General features: G+C 37.1%; 1 protein-coding gene across 1 annotated transcript; it reads left to right on the forward strand.

Moving 5' to 3' along the window:
• Nucleotides 1–167: 167 nt before the first annotated feature.
• LOC139148682 (uncharacterized) lies at nt 168–4,744 on the forward strand. Its single transcript, XM_070720172.1, has 3 exons — nt 168–306; nt 2,551–2,662; nt 3,303–4,744. Exons 2-3 carry the CDS (start codon nt 2,569–2,571, stop codon nt 3,647–3,649), a joined length of 441 nt encoding a protein of 146 aa, XP_070576273.1. The 5' UTR covers nt 168–306; nt 2,551–2,568; the 3' UTR covers nt 3,650–4,744.
• Nucleotides 4,745–19,988: the final 15,244 nt, after the last annotated feature.

Here is a 19,988-nt window from a genome sequence, read left to right on the forward strand (position 1 = left end):
TCAGAATTTTAGAGCGTATAAAACAAATTGAACATATAAAAAACTTGTCTTAATTAATGCATGATTTTACAAGAGGCCGTTATAAATTTGGTTTATACACTTAATTTTATATTTTACATAAAAAACAACTGTTGAAAGACGACAGCCGTGGCATGCTGTGTTTAAATAGTGCAGCAGCTGAATTTGACGAGTGTTATCATCATGTATTGCAGTGTTTGTGCAAGCAATCAAAATATAACGGCGTGCATACCGTAGGACAAAACCCTGGACTTCGCAATCTTTCCAGCGATTCGTCGCCTAACAACGGTGGGTAATTTTCCTTGCTTATGTCCGAAAAATTTATAGCGTTTGGCGTTAGGCAGCGTAGAAGTGGTCCTAGCCCGTTATGTTTCATTCAGATCCGTCAATAACGTTCTGTGATCGTTGCTGCACTTTGTCAGGTGGAAGTAGAGCGCCGCCATCCAGAGCCTAGTCAACTTGTTTCAATACCATGTAGTATTTCTTAGGATACTAATTTTAGGCTTGGATCGAAGGTGGAAATCTTTCATTTTATCGTTGACATAGTAAAAAGGTTACACAAAAGGCATGTGCAAACTGTGTGTGGTCGCGAGGTTGGCATACAATTATAGGTATATGGACAGGCGGGTAGGTACGCAGAAAAACATATAGGTGAACAGTAGCGAGATATATTTGGTCAAATATAAAGACAAATATTATAGACAGGTTTCCAAGGATTGGTGAAACATTTGTATCGGATGAACAACTGTACAAGTAACATAAGTTATTTATGTGTTTGTTATGCATTCATCTATGTATTTATCATGCGGATAGTCAGTCCAACATACAACAATGAAGTTGTAAAGAAAGCGCCTAAACACTCGAGAAGCATTTCAAAAAAGACCGCTCGAATATGCAAAATAAACTCAAGTGAAAATTACATTATAATACTTGTCGGCAAGTACTTATCAATTTCCAATGGCCTACGTGGGCCGATAAACAGTTCTATCAGGACAACAGGTTTAAAACAATGATCATTGCTGACCTAGGTTACCGGATAATTTACGATTTTATTGTTCACATGAGTTTACGAGTACATGTATATCTGCCGTTAATCCATAAATCGGTCATACGGTTTTATTATTCGGGGTGCATTTCTGTAGTCTTGTTTTGACTAGCTATGCTGCTATAGCTTTATCTCATTGTCAGAAAATAACACAAACATGTTCGACGAAAAATACTTGAAACTTGGGTTACAAAAGACATTACTTTAAATTGAAGTATCGTATAGCTATTACTTCATTGAGAAGAAACGTTAATGTATCTTTATTGTTTATGTTGGGGTGTTTTATATATATATATATATATATATATATATATATATATATATATATATATATATATATATATATATATATATATATATGTACATCACTTCCGTCAAAATGTTGGTCTAGATAAATTTGTATTTGACGGGAAGACAGGCACAGGTGGAATTTAAATGAGATATGATTCGTTGCCCGTGCGACCGTTCTTTACAACGCTGATTTTCTATTCAAAATACTGCTAACATTGTAGCACTGAGCACTGAGGGCAGGCGCAGTCAGAACAGCCAGCAACCGTCGAGTGGCCCAGGGCTGCATAATTGCAGCTACATTTTAGCATAATTTTGTAATAATAGCATTATATATATATATATATATAAATATATATATATATATATATATATATATATATATATATATATATATATATATATATATATATATGTATGTATGGATACATACATACATACATACATACATACATACATACATACATACATACATACATACATACATACATACATACATACATACATACATACATACATACATACATACATACATACATACATACATACATACATACATACATACATACATACATACATACATACATACATACATACATACATAAGTATACATACATAGACATTGGATTTCGGTGAGTTACAACTTGCCCTATTTTGTATTTATAATGTTTTTTATTCGAGTCTTTTATAGAGGGGAAAAATTACCATTACTGTCAGAAAGATGGAATGAAGTGGTTAATGTGTTACTTCTGTCCTAAATAAATGTTCCTATTGGCCACTATTTGCAAGTATTTTCCCCATTTCTTTATGAGTATGTCAATTTTGTATTTTTCTGTTTTCAATATAAAAGTGAATTTTTTGTATATTTTGCACAAAGTCTGTAAAGTTTATGAAGTACAAGTCCTTGGAGTTACATCTAGCCATGTAGATGTACCTCTTGACACAACTTGCCCGTTTTACAACATTTGATAGTCTGTAGTGATAGGGAATTCATGTATCATCCTCAATGGACAAAACTTAACTCTCCCTTAATTTGAGTAGATAACGTCCACATTAATGATATTTATATTCGAGATAACGTTGAAATATAATATACGTTTGTTTCATTTTGACCATTATTCGTCACAGCTTATCATTTTGTGTCAATGTTGTTCAACGGGCCTGATATTAACGTGACCTTTTGTGTCATTTTTCGTCAGACTGTGAAATCTGTGATAATGGGAAAGGCCGCCCTCTACAGTCTCATAGGATGCTCCCTTTTATGCATGGCGTATGCAGCCGGTTTTGACACGTTCTTTTTTGAACCGACAAGTGAGTTCTCTCTGGCAGATAATATTCGTCTTTGATACTTTTAGAGAAATATTGCTGATATTAAAATTTCTGGTGATAGTCAATACTGCAACGATGTGAACTTTCTATAAAACGAAAAAACCCAATAAACTGAGAAGTATTTCGTTTGTGCTTTGAAATTGATGGAATAATTTTACAAATGGCCATCACTGCAGAATACAAGAGTGTAATACCGGCGTTATACAGCCTGTGGTAGGAGGCCATATAACACCGGTAACACACAGCCCTACCACGCAGAGCTATATCCTAACTACACATCGGGTAAGAGGAAATGTGTATATTAGGTTCTGATGGTATGAAAGTAGTGTTAGAAGCAGTACAGTTAGTGGAGCTGAGATTTATGAACTTAAGACTTTTGTCTGTACAATCATCATCATCATCATCATATCATCATCGTCGTCGTCGTCGTCGTCACAACTATTACGCTATATGGACAGAATTACCACACTGTTGTCTTTCAATAAATATAAGCACGAGTAAAATTTCTGGCCACTTTCTAAAAAGTTTGTGCATGCATTGATATGAATAAGATCATCAGATTCCGGAAGATGGATTTTAAACTCTAGATAAAACAATTCCCTTGTGAATTTATTTTCAACAGTTAAGAAAGACATAGCCGACCATCACTTTTTCGTCAGCGAGCCAAAAGACCTCACAGTTCATGTCAACATGACTGCCATGTTTACCTGCTCCGTTGGAAACAAGAAGGGACTTGTTGCTTGGGTGAAGACGACCGGTCCGAAAGACCGCACAATTCTCAGCTTGGACAACTCGGTAATCGTCGGCGACTCTCGGCTCATGATCGGTAGCCGCGTTGGTGGACGAGACTACGATTTGATCGTGTTCGGCGTGACGAGAGCAGACGAGGGATTCTACACGTGCTTTGTTTCAGCTGGAGGTCAGGACCCACCAATCGTGTCAGCCAGTGCGCTATTGACAGTGATTTAAAGGGAAACGGTCGTCGGAACTGCGCCTGCGCGAGTTTCTTGTTTACAAACAATGTATTTCGACGGTGCACGATATCTTGTCGTACCTCATCATCACAGCTGGAACATTTAAATTATACGATATAGATTATGACAGACATGTTTTAACTTTAATCAATCGCCATCGTACCTTGCATACAGTGTTCACATTGGTTGTATGGGTCCCATACAACCTTAGAGCGCAGTTCCAACGACTGTATCCCTTTAAGCAGAGACTGTAGATTTAATTATAGCGTCATTTTAATACTTTCTGAGGTCAAAGTGCTAACTAAGTTTTACAGTAGCCTGTAAGCAGATCCCATAAAATAGTTCAAATGAAATGTAACGCCAGTCTTGGATTGAGAAGTTTTCATAACATGACAAAGAATATATAAGGTAATAGGTTAATGTAAGGTCTTATCTATAGCACAGGGAATTCTTAGCTTTTCGGATCGTGAAATATCTGACTTATCTATAAAAATTGTTGTTTTTGAAAGATCATCAATTTCCCACCTCTCTTTGTTCAGATGACGTCAAATTGATATTTTTCATGGACTGAGTTCCCTGAGGACACTCGAAAAGCCCCGATTTCAAAAGGTGAAGGTCACGTACCTGGGTAAGAATGTCAAAGTGATGAACACAAATAAATTTTCAATAAGGGGAAAACGACGGACTCGGTGTTCCATAAATGACAACAAACGTTCATGCACACAAAGAACTCGAAAAAAACTGCAGTGGCGCATATTTGTCTGACCAGTATACGTGTTAAGTTGGTCTATCTTTGTACATTGATCAAGTGCGATCTACAGTCAGACTATACAGTGTCCTGTAATTAACAGGCCCTAGGACTGGTCTATTTCGGGATAACTGCATGAGGTTGAAAGTATTGTGCTAGTTTGTTTTTGTTAATCATAAAGTTACAATCAGATTTGTTTCACCTTCCATCACTTAGATATTATCACAAAATATTTCCAATCGACTTCATAAGGTGTTTTGATGCAAGTTTGTGTGATTAAGTAAATGGAGAATTTAGTGTGTTGTGATCTTTGTTTAGGCTCCAATAAATTCATACGCTTTAGTTTTGATCGAATAAGCCTATTCGTTAAAATACTGGAGTCGCCAAAATGATTTTGCTATCATTAAGCCTAACTTTTTTTACCTGTTTGGACTTGCTTCAACTGAATACTGTTACAGAAAAACTTGTTCACGACTGAGAAAATCTCCATTGAGCAGGCTTCATTACGGTGACCTTCTATACAGTACGAAGTGACACTATTCTCAAAATAAGGGTCTGTCCTCCCACAAAGTGCAAACAATCGTGATCTCTCCCATTATGTTGTTCTTTCAGAATGCCCGCAGTGCAGATAACAAGCGATGTTTTAACTAATTGAATTCCTTTCTAATGTGATTCGTATATGGCCATATTTCACAGGAATTTTTAAATTTTGTTCCGTAATTCTGATGAACTCAATGAGGATAATTTATGATCTAAGTTCTGTTTTGTGGAAAGAAATGGAACCCCAAATAACTTTAACTCTCCGCAGAATTTCAATCAATTTGACCAGGCAGAAGAAGATTAAGTCCACAATTGAACAATTTCTCAAATGCGTATAATCTGCGAGTTCCAATTGCTTCACGAAGCTGTGAAAGGCCCCCTAAGAAACCCCCGCTTATTTCATAATGAAGATTCGGCAGTGTTTCCCGGATGCGCTTTTTTCTTTGTTTATCTACCTTCGGCCCGTGGAAATGCCCAGTATTCTGTTTGTGTGCACAGCTTTTGTGTTTCTAGGTTCATTGTTATCAACAATTGAATTTTGTTCAGACTTAGACTGCCAAGATCAGAATTGAACCATACACATTGGCAGTGTGTCGACATAAATACTGGGTGGTTCCCCTAGAAAGGTGAGCCAACACCCCGAATTAGCATACCAAAGACACCTACAATTACGGTATACTTGGAATTCAAAGAATTGTTCATGAGCTTTTTGACGTTGATCAACTTGAAGAACCTCCACTGGGAGATTTCTTCCTTGCAAAACCTTCTTGAGAATTAATTATAGTTTTTCGTTTTACTAGAAACAACGAGGGTTAGCAAGCCGGCGTAACAGGCATTGAATGGGTCAGATGGTTTCCGATATGATTTTTAAATCTTGTTGATATTTTGTTTCAGTTTGTATCAAATAGTAGATTTTCCGTCGAGGTCAGTGTTCTGATCATTTTATCTTACTAGTAATGATTGAAAACTATAGGCTGTTCTAAGACTCTTGTCGACCCATAGGTTAACTATGAGTCCTTTTTGAACTTTGGTCATGTTCAAAAACGTTTGTAACACTAGTCCTTTGTGAAAATGTTGCCAGCTTGCCAAAATCCGACATCAAATCCTAAATTGACGGAGACCATTGGTCAATATTAATTCCTTTCAAGGAACTTTGACCCCCCCCTTTAATTATTTTGCAAAGACTTTCATCATCAATATCGTAGCACCACAATACTATTGCTGTATAGAGGTCACTTGGCAGCTCGACGACATATTCAATTTTAAGACATAGGTTGACCTAACGATACACAGAGCAATTTCTTCAATACTTCAGGGAATCGCCCAGTTCAACCTGGACGTCTCGTATCTTATGAAGAATGATTTTCCCATAGAGGAACACGTGCTTCGCATTTATTATATTTGTACACAGAGCATCAGCTTTTATTTGTCTCATATTTTTATCACCGTACCCTTTGACGCTAAACCAACCAGGATCTTTGTCGGCATGTTAAGCGTACCCTTTTACGACAATGACGTTTGTTGGCGCGTGTCAGTTTAATCTTTAATCTGCAAAGGGTAATCGTCAACTGCGAACGCTCTTTGGAAAGATCGCATGAATTCTTTATCAGAGTATTCATCACGTGTTGAATGTAGAACTTTACAGGGCATATCAAATATTAACAGCCTTTGTTGAGTCTCACCTCGTAAGTGACGAAACTATAGTATGCGCAATGTTTCAAAACACGAACACGTACACATGACAAAATCTTGCTTGGAGCCAGTTCAATTCAAATGAATGGGTATACTCGTCCATTTAAAATTTAACCCTTTGAATGTCGGAATTTTTCCCATCGAAATTGCATTGCAACATTTTACCAATTTTTATGAACTTTTCTAATTGTTTTTTTTTTTGATAATTTTGAACCAAATGGATATCACATTTCATTGGCTACAGTTTGTTATGAATATTTTGTAAAAAATCTGAAAAAAAATTGATAAGGTATATTTTATAGAGGTGACAAAAATTGCCTTTTGCGCTCAGAGGGTGAATAGCATACAACTACATATCTGAAAGAAAGAGAAACGTGTACGGCGATTTCAAAACTCGAACGCACGAGGACGCATGCGTGATACATCACCATTTAGATAAGGGAACCTTCATTATTTATTGGGGCGGCTAAAATCGGGAGAGAGGTCAAGTTTTACAAAGTGGTTATGGATAGGGTCAAATTCTGCAACAGACAGTGTGGTAGATAATTTAAAAAAAAATATTTGTATGGACAATGACATTACCAAAATAGAACCAAATATTCAACAAATTTGGAATAAAATATGGTTTCTTCTGCATGAAGTCTGAAGTTTAAGCACACATTGTTCCAGTTAAATGTTTAACACTAGAACGTTTTGAAAGAAAAGCCACAGAGGAGATGAGCATAGTGAAGGTTGGGGATGAAGAGGGGGAGGAGGAGGAGGAGGAGGAGAAAGATGAGGAGGAGAAGAGGAGGACAACTACAGTGACACAAAAGATACTATGATAGGATTGGTGGAAACTTCTTCTGCAAGTGATGACAGTTATATTGACGAAGCTATGACAGCGATGTTGAAAAGAAACATTTCAAGTGATCGAAATCTGGTCGACAGTGTACAGCAAGGAAATCACGCTACAATGACGATTAGACTGAAGTACTGATACCCCATTGTGTTATAACATAAACCCAGTTTGACAGAGACGACAAGCATGTTACACACTTTAATGCCTCTCTATCTGTAAGTTGCAGCCAGCTTTTGAGTGTTTTTGTGTTCTGTGTATCATCTCCAGTTTCTTGTTCAACTCCCAACAGCAGGATGTAATGCCAACAAAGCTTCTCAACAAAGGCAAATATGTGAGCAAGTAGCATTGTTATTGTCCAAAGTTGCATTCAAGTCCGGACGTGAATTGATTTGTCAACAATAACAATGGTCGTTTAACATATGGAGACTATGTTTACCACCAATACACTGAATATTTTAGGATTCTGTGGGGAGTGAAACGACATACTGGATGGAACAACACAGAGCAAAAATTTGAAAAAAGCCATAAGTTACAGATATGTGTCCACAGTGCAAAGTTGGTCTGTTAAATTCCAGCGCAATGTCTTGATGGCATATATCTATATTTTTAATTATTATAATCAGATCGGCACTTTTGACCGAAGGGCTGACAGTTTACAATTAATGAAATGAGGGGTCATATTTTAGAATGAATACCTGGAAGGGTCAATTTATGAATTTCTTTCGTCTCTTTATTCCACCACCCCCTCCCCGTAAATAAGGAAGCTCCTAACATCATCTTGTGTCATGAAGTGTATGTATGTATGTATGTATGTATGTATGTATGTATGTATGTATGTATGTATGTATGTATGTATGTATGTATGTATGTATGTATGTATGTATGTATGTATGTATGTATGTATGTATGTATGTATTGTATGTATGTATGTATGTATGTATGTATCTATGTATCTATGTATGTATCTATGTATCTATGTATCTATGTATGTATCTATGTATGTATCTATGTATGTATCTATGTATGTTACGTTACTCGGTACATAGCAAGTCTGCCATGTAAGAGAATTTTACTGAGTGATCGGTATTGGCCGCTTACGGAGAAAAACGTTAAATGCTAGAACTACAGAGTATATACCAATGAAAATCTCGCAGACGCGCACGTGAGTAGGTCCACAGATTTTCTGTGTACATCGAAGCTTTGCAAACACACGACAGCTCTTTGAGGCAAACATGCATGAGCCCGGAGAGCTAGCTAGACTATAGACAAGATGATACAAGGCGGCAATCAGAGTAACCATGTTTTGTTAATGTAACGCCTACACAAATTTACTAGCACCATTAGTTGCATGGCATTTTTTGTCATTTTGATTCTTTTATAATGATTTTTTGTCTTTTATCACATTCAAGCCAAATGTGGTTCACATTTTAATTTTTTGTTATATTTTTTCTGAGTGGTAGTAGTTTTTTTAGTGATTTTCTTTTGTTTTTGTGTACGTACCATTGTAAGGATATTTTGAACTTTTTGTAAAATCAGCACTTACTGCACTTTTGACGCAAACTATTTGTATGAACGTCAATAAGTATTGGAACTGTTTATTTCCTAATTACGCTTTAAAGGATATTCTCAAGTCACAATTAAGTATTAAATGACATTTCTTTATTTTTTGGCGTTTTTTTAATTATAGTTTTTCTTAATTATTTCTTTCCGTAATGGCACCGAGTTTTTATTTCAATCGAGAAAGACATTTTTGCACTCGATAAATATTTTTGAAACATTTGGCGCTCCGTAAATGGACATTGGCCGGTGACGTTGACAGTGTAGTGATCCAATGGATAGAGCTCGGTGACAGCTCCTTATCATTACTTTTATTCTTTGCACGTTTACAAGCTATAATCGATAATTAGAAATCGATTTAATTTGTTATTCATCACCCGACACTCTCACTTGGCCGTGCTAATGCACGTTATGGTCGATGTTAACGGACAAACTAGATCTTCACATTCGTGGTTGATTAGCAGCAAAGCGTGCGTGTAATTAATCAATGCAGTCATGATAGCTCCTAGTAATCTGAATGGAATGTCAATTTCAATTGCAACACGGGTGTAATCTGCCAATATTATTAAGAGGAACATTCTTGGACTACGTACGGGGATTCAAAATGTGATATTTTTCCAACGTCACTCATTCAATTCTCCGGTTTGATGAATCAACTCTTTACCGGGTAAAATTCGTATAGTCTATGGCTTTTGGCGGTTTTACTTTTAAGACTATTTCACCCTAAGGGAGATTTTCTTGATTCCATTCGATTTGCTCGGTCGCGCACGTGGACAATCCGAAAATAAATAAATTCATGGTACGCAGACAAAAGCGAAATATACCGTCTTGCTCCGGGTGATCGACAGTTCGACCCATCTCAGCATCGAGCAGCTGCTCTGTCAATGCTGAAAAGTAAACGTATCCCACCGAAACAAAACGCCAGAAGCTATCTCTCTCTACAAACGGTGAACGGGACGAGTACGGTATAAAACTTAGATAATCGATTCATTGAGAAACCGTTAACATTATATATTCTCCGGTTTTTCTTAGGTTCAAATTGTCAACTTTTTCGGCACTACAATTATAGTGCCCATGGTCATGGAAAGTTTGGAGATTAAAGTTTGTAAGTTAGGATGGTTGCTATTTCGTCAATTAGCCGCTGTTGAAATTATCATAATCAGGCAAATATTAAACGTCTGTCTCCCGATCGAACATCAACGACAAATACAATTACCCGTCATAAAAGTACAAAAAAACTAAATGCAATGCCAAAAATCCAATTTATCTAAGCAAACACTAGAATTTCATGTGCGACGGGTAAATTTGGTATCATCATCTGCCGTTATTTTATAAGCTGTGAGTGGCAATGTAGGCAGTCTGGTCATACTTTCGTAATTGATGCCGAAGGCTAACTCATATGAAAGCTGGTCCCATTTGTGTTGGGGAGGGGGGAGGGGGAGACAGAAATCGAACACAGTGAGTGGGGTAGAGTGTATCATTGAATTGTCACTTTTACAAATTGATGCCTGATGTGCCAAAGTTATGAAACTTGCTGCGGTGTAAACCAGTGGCATCAAAGACATGGTATTCGAAGTGAGACAAACGTTCAAGATGGTAGTAAGTAAAATTAAAAGTCATATCAATGAAATTCTACCCAGGATTAACCTAATCGAAATGTCAGGGGAAAAAAATGATGAGTAAAGGTCTCAACAATAAAATATGACAAGAAAGACATTCAGCTCTCACTCTCTCTAGCAAAACAAGACATGGACAGTTTAATTGCTAATTGCTCTCATTACAAAATATTTGACTCTTTCTTCCTTGATTGCAAAATTCCTGAGTTCTCATTCATTCATCAGTGGGTTGACCCCGTGATGACCTGTTATTGATAGAGCCACTCACGAATTTTCATTAATATCTTATCAACTTATCATCTTTTTAATCGAAAACATGCGAAAGATCGATTCTCAGTTCAACAGATGGCCTGCATAGACAGTCACGCTTATAAAGATTGAAAGAAACTACGTGGAAATACGTGAACGCGCTCATCCCCAGCACAGTCACAGAGTTGAACATTGAATGTACATTGAATTTCGTAACTGTATGCGTACTTGGAAAAAAGTGCACATTTATTCAGGTGGAAAATAGTGCATGTGTGATGAATACTGAATCTATCTATCTATCTATCTATCTATCTATCTATCTATCTATCTATCTATCTATCTATCTATCTATCTATCTATCTATCTATCTATCTATCTATCTATCTATCTATCTATCTATCTATCTATCTATCTATCTATCTATCTATCTATCTATCTATCTATCTATCTATCCATCTATCTGTCTGTCTGTCTGTCTGTCTGTCTGTCTGTCTGTCTGTCTATCTCTTTTACGAAATCTTCCTCTCTCCTCTCTCTCATGAACAAAGAAACACACAAATTACTTCAAGTACAATATTTCCCCCACTGTGTCTGTCTGTCTGTCTGTCTGTCTGTCTGTCTCTCGTCTGTCTCTCTCTGTCTCTCTGTCTCTGTCTCTCTCTCTCTCTCTCTCTCTCTCTCTCTCTCTCTCTCTCTCTCTCTCTCTCTCTCTCTCTCTCTCTCTCTCTCTCTCTCTCTCTCTCTCTCTCTCTCTCTCTCTCCATTAGCATTAAAATATATTAACACAAATGAGTACTTCGTAGTGTGGCTTGGTGATAGCGGATAAATGTAAATGCACACGTCTACTGATCTGGTTGTAAATTTTCTGTTTATAGCATTGACATCTTTTCACCTGATGAAGTCCTTCCTACTTTAACGACGAAACGTTGTATCAACATTACCAAGCAATAAGCAGAAAATTTACAACCAACCAGTAGACGTGTATATATATATATATATATATATATATATATATATATATATATATATATATATATATATATATATACATATAAACTTCCAAAAAAATTCTATTCAAACTGTTCGTCGATAAATACCTATGCCAAGGTCTAGCGTCAAGATATTAAGTATTCATGCTCATTACAATTTCAAGTTATGTTTTGTGTGTTTGATCGTAAAATATTACGAATAGTGTACAGCGTTCCAGGAAAAGCGTTTCGGCGACGCACCTGACGGAATTCTCCCATCAATATTTCACACTTTTCCAACAGGTCCATTTTCTGACAACATGAACGATGTCCTACACGAGATATTGCCCGAGGGAAACACGCAGCCGTGGCAATGCCGCTATCTGTATGTCCCCCAGGAGACCGCAGTAAGATGTAAAGAAGTATTTCACGTATGGCGTTGCCACCGAACGCACAACAAATCATCATTGTAAACAAACAGCCGCCCCCTTTTAATGTATTCCGAAATTATCGCGGCCAACTGATACACATATTTTTAAACAAAAGCCTCTCTTCTTCAACAGACCAGTCACGAGTAATAAAATTCTGAATATCATCTTGAAATCGCTGGTGCAGAGAGCATGGAAAGTGTCATTGTAGCTCCATTTATCATCCTGTTAACCCATTTTGTGTATCTCCATATTCCTAATCTTCTCGTCAAATTGTCTGTTTTACTGTATTTATGTACCTCATCTATATTCATTTTGGTTATTCGAGGCAATTGCTGAACAGATGGATTAAGGTTTTTATGATGATTTCGCTGTGTTTTGCCATGGTTGACTTAATGAGAGAGAGAGAGAGAGAGAGAGAGAGAGAGAGAGAGAGAGAGAGAGAGAGAGAGAGAGAGCTGCGAGTGTGGCGAGAAATCAATACACCCCCACTGTATAGAATTTTTGATTCATGTGAAAAAGAGGTTGGCGTCGCTGATAAGTCGCCACGACCCATCGCACTACCATTTCAGGCCTCAATCCATTAGCGTTGACCCCCTCGAGTATTGAAACATTGCGTCCGAATAAAAGTGGGTTGAGAACGAACAATAAACGGCAATGTCATAGATAATGACAAGTCCGTTAACATCAATTTCGCCTGTCAGATGCACATATATCAATGAATAAACGAGAAAAATTATTTAAAAGCGAAAAGCCCTGGTGAATTACTTGATGGAATGATACGAGAGATGTTGGATAGAGAGAACAAAGTTATCTGTAGACTTCGTTATGGAATACAAAAGTCTGGAAACAAGGAACTGATAGAAGTCCAGATTATATTTTGTTATTTTATCAGTCTACAGGTTTACATTAAGAGGAGCGGACCGTCAGATACAAAATCAACACACATTGATAGACAATGAAATGAAAACACTGGCAGATAGACGGATATGTCTATAGATATTTTTTAGATAGATAGATAGATAGATAGATAGATAGATAGATAGATAGATAGATAGATAGATAGATAGATAGATAGATAGATAGATAGATAGATAGATAGATAGATAGATAGATAGATAGATAGATAGATAGATAGATAGATAGATAGATAGGCAGACAGACAGACAGACAGACAGACAGATAGACAGATAGATAGATAGATAGATAGATAGATAGATAGATAGATAGATAGATAGATAGATAGATAGATGATAGATAGATAGATAGATAGATAGATAGATAGATAGACAGACAGAGACAGATAGACAGATAGATAGATAGATAGATAGATAGATAGATAGATAGATAGATAGATAGATAGATAGATAGATAGATAGATAGATAGATAGATAGATAGATAGATAGATAGATAGATAGATAGATAGATAGATAGAAAAATAGAAGATGGAACACCCGTTTATCAAATTTAGCTTTTGCTTATTTAGCTTTTGCTGAGTCAAAATGTGATTAATTAAAGAAAAAAAGGCAAATAATGCTCCAGATGCAGGGTACATAAGCCGTATTGAAAAGTAATGCCATCTTGTTCTCACATCAGTGCTTGTTCACACTGACTATTTACCGGGTATTAGTGTTTTCCTGGCAAAGTTGTGTATACTAGTTAATTTTTTTCAAAAGTTAAGGTCATATAAAAGCTGTCATTTCAAAGAGTTTTGATTCGCCTTTATTCATTACTAAGTGATGATCATAAACTAGTCCTGCTGTGATGTCACATTGCTCTTTTTAGAATGCATATATAAAGCTCTGTCTCTCTCTGTCTCTGTCTCTGTCTCTGTCTCTGTCACTGTCTGTGTCTCTGTCTCTGTCTCTCTCTCTGTCACTGTCTCTGTCACTGTCTCTGTCTCTGTCACTGTCTCTGTCTCTGTCACTGTCTCTGTCTCTGTCACTGTCTCTGTCACTGTCTCTGTCTCTGTCTCTGTCACTGTCTCTGTCACTGTCTCTGTCTCTGCCTCTGTCACTGTCTCTGTCTCTGTCTCTGTCTCTGTCACTGTCTCTGTCTCTGTCTCTGTCTCTGTCACTCTCTCTGTCTGTCTCTGTCTCTGTCACTGTCTCTGTCACTGTCACTGTCTCTGTCTCTGTCACTGTCTCTGTCTCTGTCACTGTCTCTGTCACTGTCTCTGTCTCTGTCTCTGTCTCTGTCACTGTCTCTGTCTCTGTCTCTGTCACTGTCTCTGTCTCTGTCACTGTCACTGTCTCTGTCTCTGTCACTGTCTCTGTCTCTTCTCTGTCACTGTCACTCTCTCTGTCTCTGTCTCTGTCTCTCTCTGTCTCTGTCACTGTCTGTGTCTCTGTCTCTCTTTCTCTCTCTGCTCGTCACGTCATTACTGCTTGACTCCCTAGCCGAAATACAAATTGTTCGTCTGTTAGATTGGTACGACTTTTAGAGTGATATTGGTATTGCAACAACCTGTAGCATCTTTCAAATTCTCAAAAGCTACGATTAGCTAGCGAATATCATGTGTAACAAAGTTCTACTTTGGCTGTAGTGGTTCTGTCTTTTAAGATAAGCAATGACTGCTTCAGTTTTTGTATTACGGCAAGCAGAGTAGACCTCTCATTGTCAAGAATTATCCGATGTGGTATACATGAACGAAAAATCCAATTATCTTTTCATTACACACATTTTCGATAAAAAAGGATCTTCCCCTCGTATGCAATGACACTTTGTTCAACTGTAATATCGTAAAATAGCCAACCTATTAAATTGCTCATCGATAATTACTATTGAAGAAGTGTAAGCCATTATAATTGTGTAACTTTCGTTCCATTTACTTTTCCTGTTTGTGTTACGCCAAGCATGTGTTTTCTTTATGTTTAAATGTTGGCAATAACACCATGTTTGTCTGATTCTGTCAGTGTTTTTTTTCAAAATTACTTCAAGTTTCTACTTATTACGAATGGTTGTTTACCATGACGACACACTGATGATGAAAAACGTCACGTACAACAAATTGAAGAGAGAAAAATCCCAAATATTACTTTATCTCAAAGGTGTACAACACGTGTTTATGAGTTTATTGACGGGGATACAACCTATAGCGCATGCTCAATGTAGACAGCGTCACCGAAGATGCAATCACACTACCTTTCGTCAACTCTTCAAAATACTCGGAAGAAAACTGACAACACGACGTCAAAACAAACAAAGGAACGTGTCAGCATGGTGGACGCATGGCCTTTCTTTCTTCACAACACTCTTTGTAGTTCGGCGTGATTGCGAGAAAACCAATAAATAAATCATCGCCGGAAGCTAAAGAAAGCCCGTTTCATGAGTTGCTCAATGCTGCCCCATGTCTAGGCAAGCAAGTGTCTTTAAATTACTTGTAATCTATCACGGAATATTTGACAGTTCATTGTGTACATTCTTTATGTACCGTGTTTACACGGCCTTTAACTCCCTATATCATAAAAATAGCTATTACCGTTACCTCAGCGTGTGTGTCATATAGTTACCTCATTTGTCAACATTAAGTTTACCAAAATATCATTTGATGATATCTTATCTTTGAAAGCATCTAACAAGTTAAGACTATTAGAGCAATCACGATTAAAGTTCTCGGTTGATTAAACTTGCTCAGGGCATGTCATTTTAACAACCATGACCCATAATTCATCAACCTCGTTCTGGTTTTTATCATGTATAAGTGCTCTATAGTCCGAGGCAATTTTTTAGGTAGTATGCGCCTCAAAAGGGAAAGACTTAAATTTTTGCTCAAACTTTCCTCAAGGAATCTTTCCACAATTCTCAATCAAAATAAAGAATAAAAATCGGGGTCACCGTGCAAATTTTAATACTAGAGAAAAAAATTACCCAAGATTTTTTTTATCGATATTTGAAATTAATAATGGCCGAAATCCCTTTGTTAACTCTATGAAAAAAAAATAAAAATTTCGATTTTCGAAAAACAAAGCCGGTGAAAAGTTTATCTTTCTCCAAGATCTTCAAAATGAGCCCCCACAAGTGGTATGTCAGAAAAAAATAGTAAAAGTTTGAGAGTCCGAATATCTGTCCCCGAGGCGCGCGTTCTACCTTAAAGGACTGCGTGTAAACATGTTTAAAGAGCTCGACAGATAAATGTGGTGCATGATGACCTACCTTCCTAACTACCAACTAGACGAAATACCTACCTACCCAACTTCATAGATAAATTGATAGGTAAGGATATACTGTAGATTTGTAGATAGACATATAGATAAGTACATACGTAGGTCACAATCGCTCATGTGTTATGCATATGTAATGATAACGTGTAACCTTTTGAAATATGCTTTTGCCTAAAACACAATTTTGACTCATCATTAGGAGAAAATGTACAACTTTGACACGAGTATACGGGCCAAAAGGTAGACTTTTGACTCGGTTCAACGCGAAGTTGTACAAGGATTTGCTTTGTCGTCGAACTCTCCATAGTATACATCTGTAGTTAAATCTTATGTGAGTGCCCCCGGCAGTCTTGAAACTTTTAATCGATGATGGTCAAACATGTAGGCGTATTTTAACCGTCGTGTATTTAGCAAAGCTGACGAAACATTATTACCCTGTTTTACTAACGTGTGGGTAGTTCCTCTGATATTAGTGTGTGGCACTAAAATAATAATCCCCCGCAGGATCGGACGAGAAACAAGGAAAATTCGACATCAGCTCACGTCCCCTTTTGTCAGTACGTCGAACGTAATGGCTGTGTAGGTCGGTTTGTTGAAAAGGATCACAAGAACGAATATTAAACGGTAAAATTTCAATGCTTTTAGAATTCCGGCACGACGAAAGATAGCCTCAGATGATCAAATATGGAGATTTTTTCCTTTATACAACATATTTCACGACTGTACCTTATACAATGAAAGAGAGGAGATAGATCAAATTCACCATGATGAACACCAAATCGAGAAAACAAACCACAAAGCATATGAAAGGGACACGTCTGGAGACCTTTTCTTAAGACGATAATACAAGTAAATTATTGTCTAAAAGTGAATCTTCCTAACGTTGATTTCTGTTCTTGAAGTCGAAAACATACACCCAAGACTACGTGAGTAAAAGGTGTGTTTTAAAATTCCGTCAGCATATAGTGAAAACATGAGGATTTAAAGAAAGTAATTCATTCAGACACATGGGACAAATGATTGAAGAATATGGACATAGCGGACATGAGAATTTTTATTCAGATTTCCAATCCGACTTAATTTAAACCCAAACATTGTGAATTCACTGAAAACAATTCAAGTGTGATGCCAATGAATTTTTCATGGTTTTTGTTGAACGGACAATAAATGGCATGTTGTGTTATATTTTCGTCATTTTTACCCCAGAAAACAATCATATTATCTTACCCTAATGTGTATTTAAAAACTAAGCACCAACCTTACAAATAAAATGCGCTATGTTCAGTATGCTTGTTATTGTTGACAACAAATTTCCGGTTCGAAATCACCGGACTAAATTTCATGAGTTAGCAATAACGGTCTTCAATTAACACATACAGGAAGTGTCAACATTCTGACAGGTATGCAGACTCTGGACCCCTTACAATTGTATTTTTTCTGAAGTATCACTTGTTCAAGCTCACTTTAAAGCTTTTGAAGTAAGAAAAAAATTCTCACTATCTTTGTTTTTCGAAAATCAAAAAGTGAATTTGTTTTTCTCCATAGAGTTAACACAGGAATGGCGGCCATTTTGAATTCTAAATATCGGTAAATCTTTGGTAATTTGTTTCTGAGTACCAAAAGTTGCTTGGTGACCTTTGATTGTTATTCTTCGTTTAAAACAAACGATTGAAAGTTTCCTCGAGGAATTTAAGCACATATTTAAGTCTGTCACTTGCGAGGCGCATACTACCTTATTAATGATTACTTTAAAAATAATACAATGCTGTTTTTCCGTTTGGCGAGAGAATGGCGTGAGCTGTTCTTGCTTTCAAAGCTAACATTTGTGGAAATTTCTAGGAGCGTCGTGGCGTCAGAATGCCTGGAACTACTTTTGACTCCCTAACACTTGTGGCCTACGAGATTTATGACAGGAAAGCCCGCATCCCGCGTCTTTTATTGAGTAGTAGCCATGTAGGGGAAATGCGTAATAGCCCCTTTGTACTTTTGTACCAAGCCTCATTGAGATATTTAATTGCTATGACACCATTCGACACGATGATCAGAATTGTGAATCAGAAGGGATGAAAGGCAAAAGGAAGGAAAGGAGGAAAGGATGAATGAACGAATGAAGGAAGGAAGGAAGGAAGGAAGGAAGGAAAGAATGGGTGATCAGTTTAAATGATTTAGCCCTTGCAAGGCAGTGTCACAAACTCTGCCCTACTCAGCCTCATTCCCTAAATTCGCGCTAAAAAAGGAACCAGAGCGAATTCCATTGCCTTTTGACAATTTTCATTAGTTATATATTCCGTCGTGTAATACCCGAATACTGCTAGAACCATCCATTCAGCAACTTTGCATACCTTTGCCACTGAATAAGAAACAACAGTTGTAATTAATTATACTTACCCGTGGGGGAGATAACACAATGTCAACCCTAAACCGAGTCATTCCATCACTCAATCTTGGCGACTCAGCACCTGGACATGCAACCTGTTTGTGAAGCACATCTATGCTCAGTGGCCGATAGATTTTGACCCATGTGATATATAAAGTCACAGTAGTGAAATGTTTTGAACCATTAACACGCCAGTATGTAGACCTATTAACATAAACCTATTCTAAAATCTTCTCCAACCAACTGTCTTACCCCTTTAGAAACTCGATACACACAAATACCTGTCACTCTAATGTTAATTTCTATTAGCGCCAGCGTAGAACGGTCAAATATCCGACGGCAGTGTTTCTCACGTTTAAGGTAGATCGCGCCTCGGTGACAGATATTCGGACTCTAAACTTTTGCAATTCTTTTCTGATCTACCACTTGTGGGTGTCCATTTTAAAGCTCTTGGATAAAGAAAATTTTTTACTGGCTTAGTTTTCCGAAAATCGAAAATTTTATTTTTTCTTCGTAGAGTTAACACAGGGATGGCGGCCATTTTGAATTTCAAATATCGGTACGTAAATCATTGGTAATTTGTCTCTACTACTGAAAGTTGCACGGTGACCCCGATTTTATTCTAGATTTTGAAAGAGAATGGTTGAAAGATTCCTCAAGGAAAATTTCAGTAAAAGTTTAAGGCTTTCACTTTCGAAGAGCATACCACCTTAAGAAAGCTTATTACCATTTTCTGGAAAACAATTTCTTGTTTTATTGCTACGATCACTCCGACTTTGAGTCAGAAGTAGGGTTCACGTGTGAAAGATAAGGTACTTATTGCTCACAATCTATTGTGTGTGCATTATTGAATTCGCATGATAATGGCATTGAAAGTATTATCAAGCATTTTCAGTCTTCAACCTTGTAAGGTTAACAATATATCAAGTGGTAAATACCGCGAAAACGATTGTGCAGGACATTATTCGTCATATTTATCTCTTTCATCAAGTTTGTACTCAACATCCCCGTAAAAGGCACGACCCTTCCCATAAATAGAAAGACCCAAACAGATTTTGTCATCGATAGTGGCATTATATATGACCTATTGAACGTCAGCAGACGATAAGTGTCAATTTTTGACGACGAAAATTTTCAGGCCACCTTAGATACCA

This window comes from Ptychodera flava, chromosome 2 (assembly GCF_041260155.1).
Source record: "Ptychodera flava strain L36383 chromosome 2, AS_Pfla_20210202, whole genome shotgun sequence".
In the NCBI taxonomy this organism is placed as follows: Eukaryota; Metazoa; Hemichordata; class Enteropneusta; family Ptychoderidae; genus Ptychodera; species Ptychodera flava.

Excerpts from the sequence above, each read along its gene's own strand:
- LOC139148682 (XM_070720172.1), top strand. The coding sequence starts at position 2,569 with ATGGGAAAGGCCGCCCTCTACAGTCTCATAGGATGCTCCCTTTTATGC. Across the intron at positions 2,663-3,302 it reads GTTCTTTTTTGAACCGACAA|TTAAGAAAGACATAGCCGAC; the intron begins GTGAGTTCTCTC and ends TATTTTCAACAG.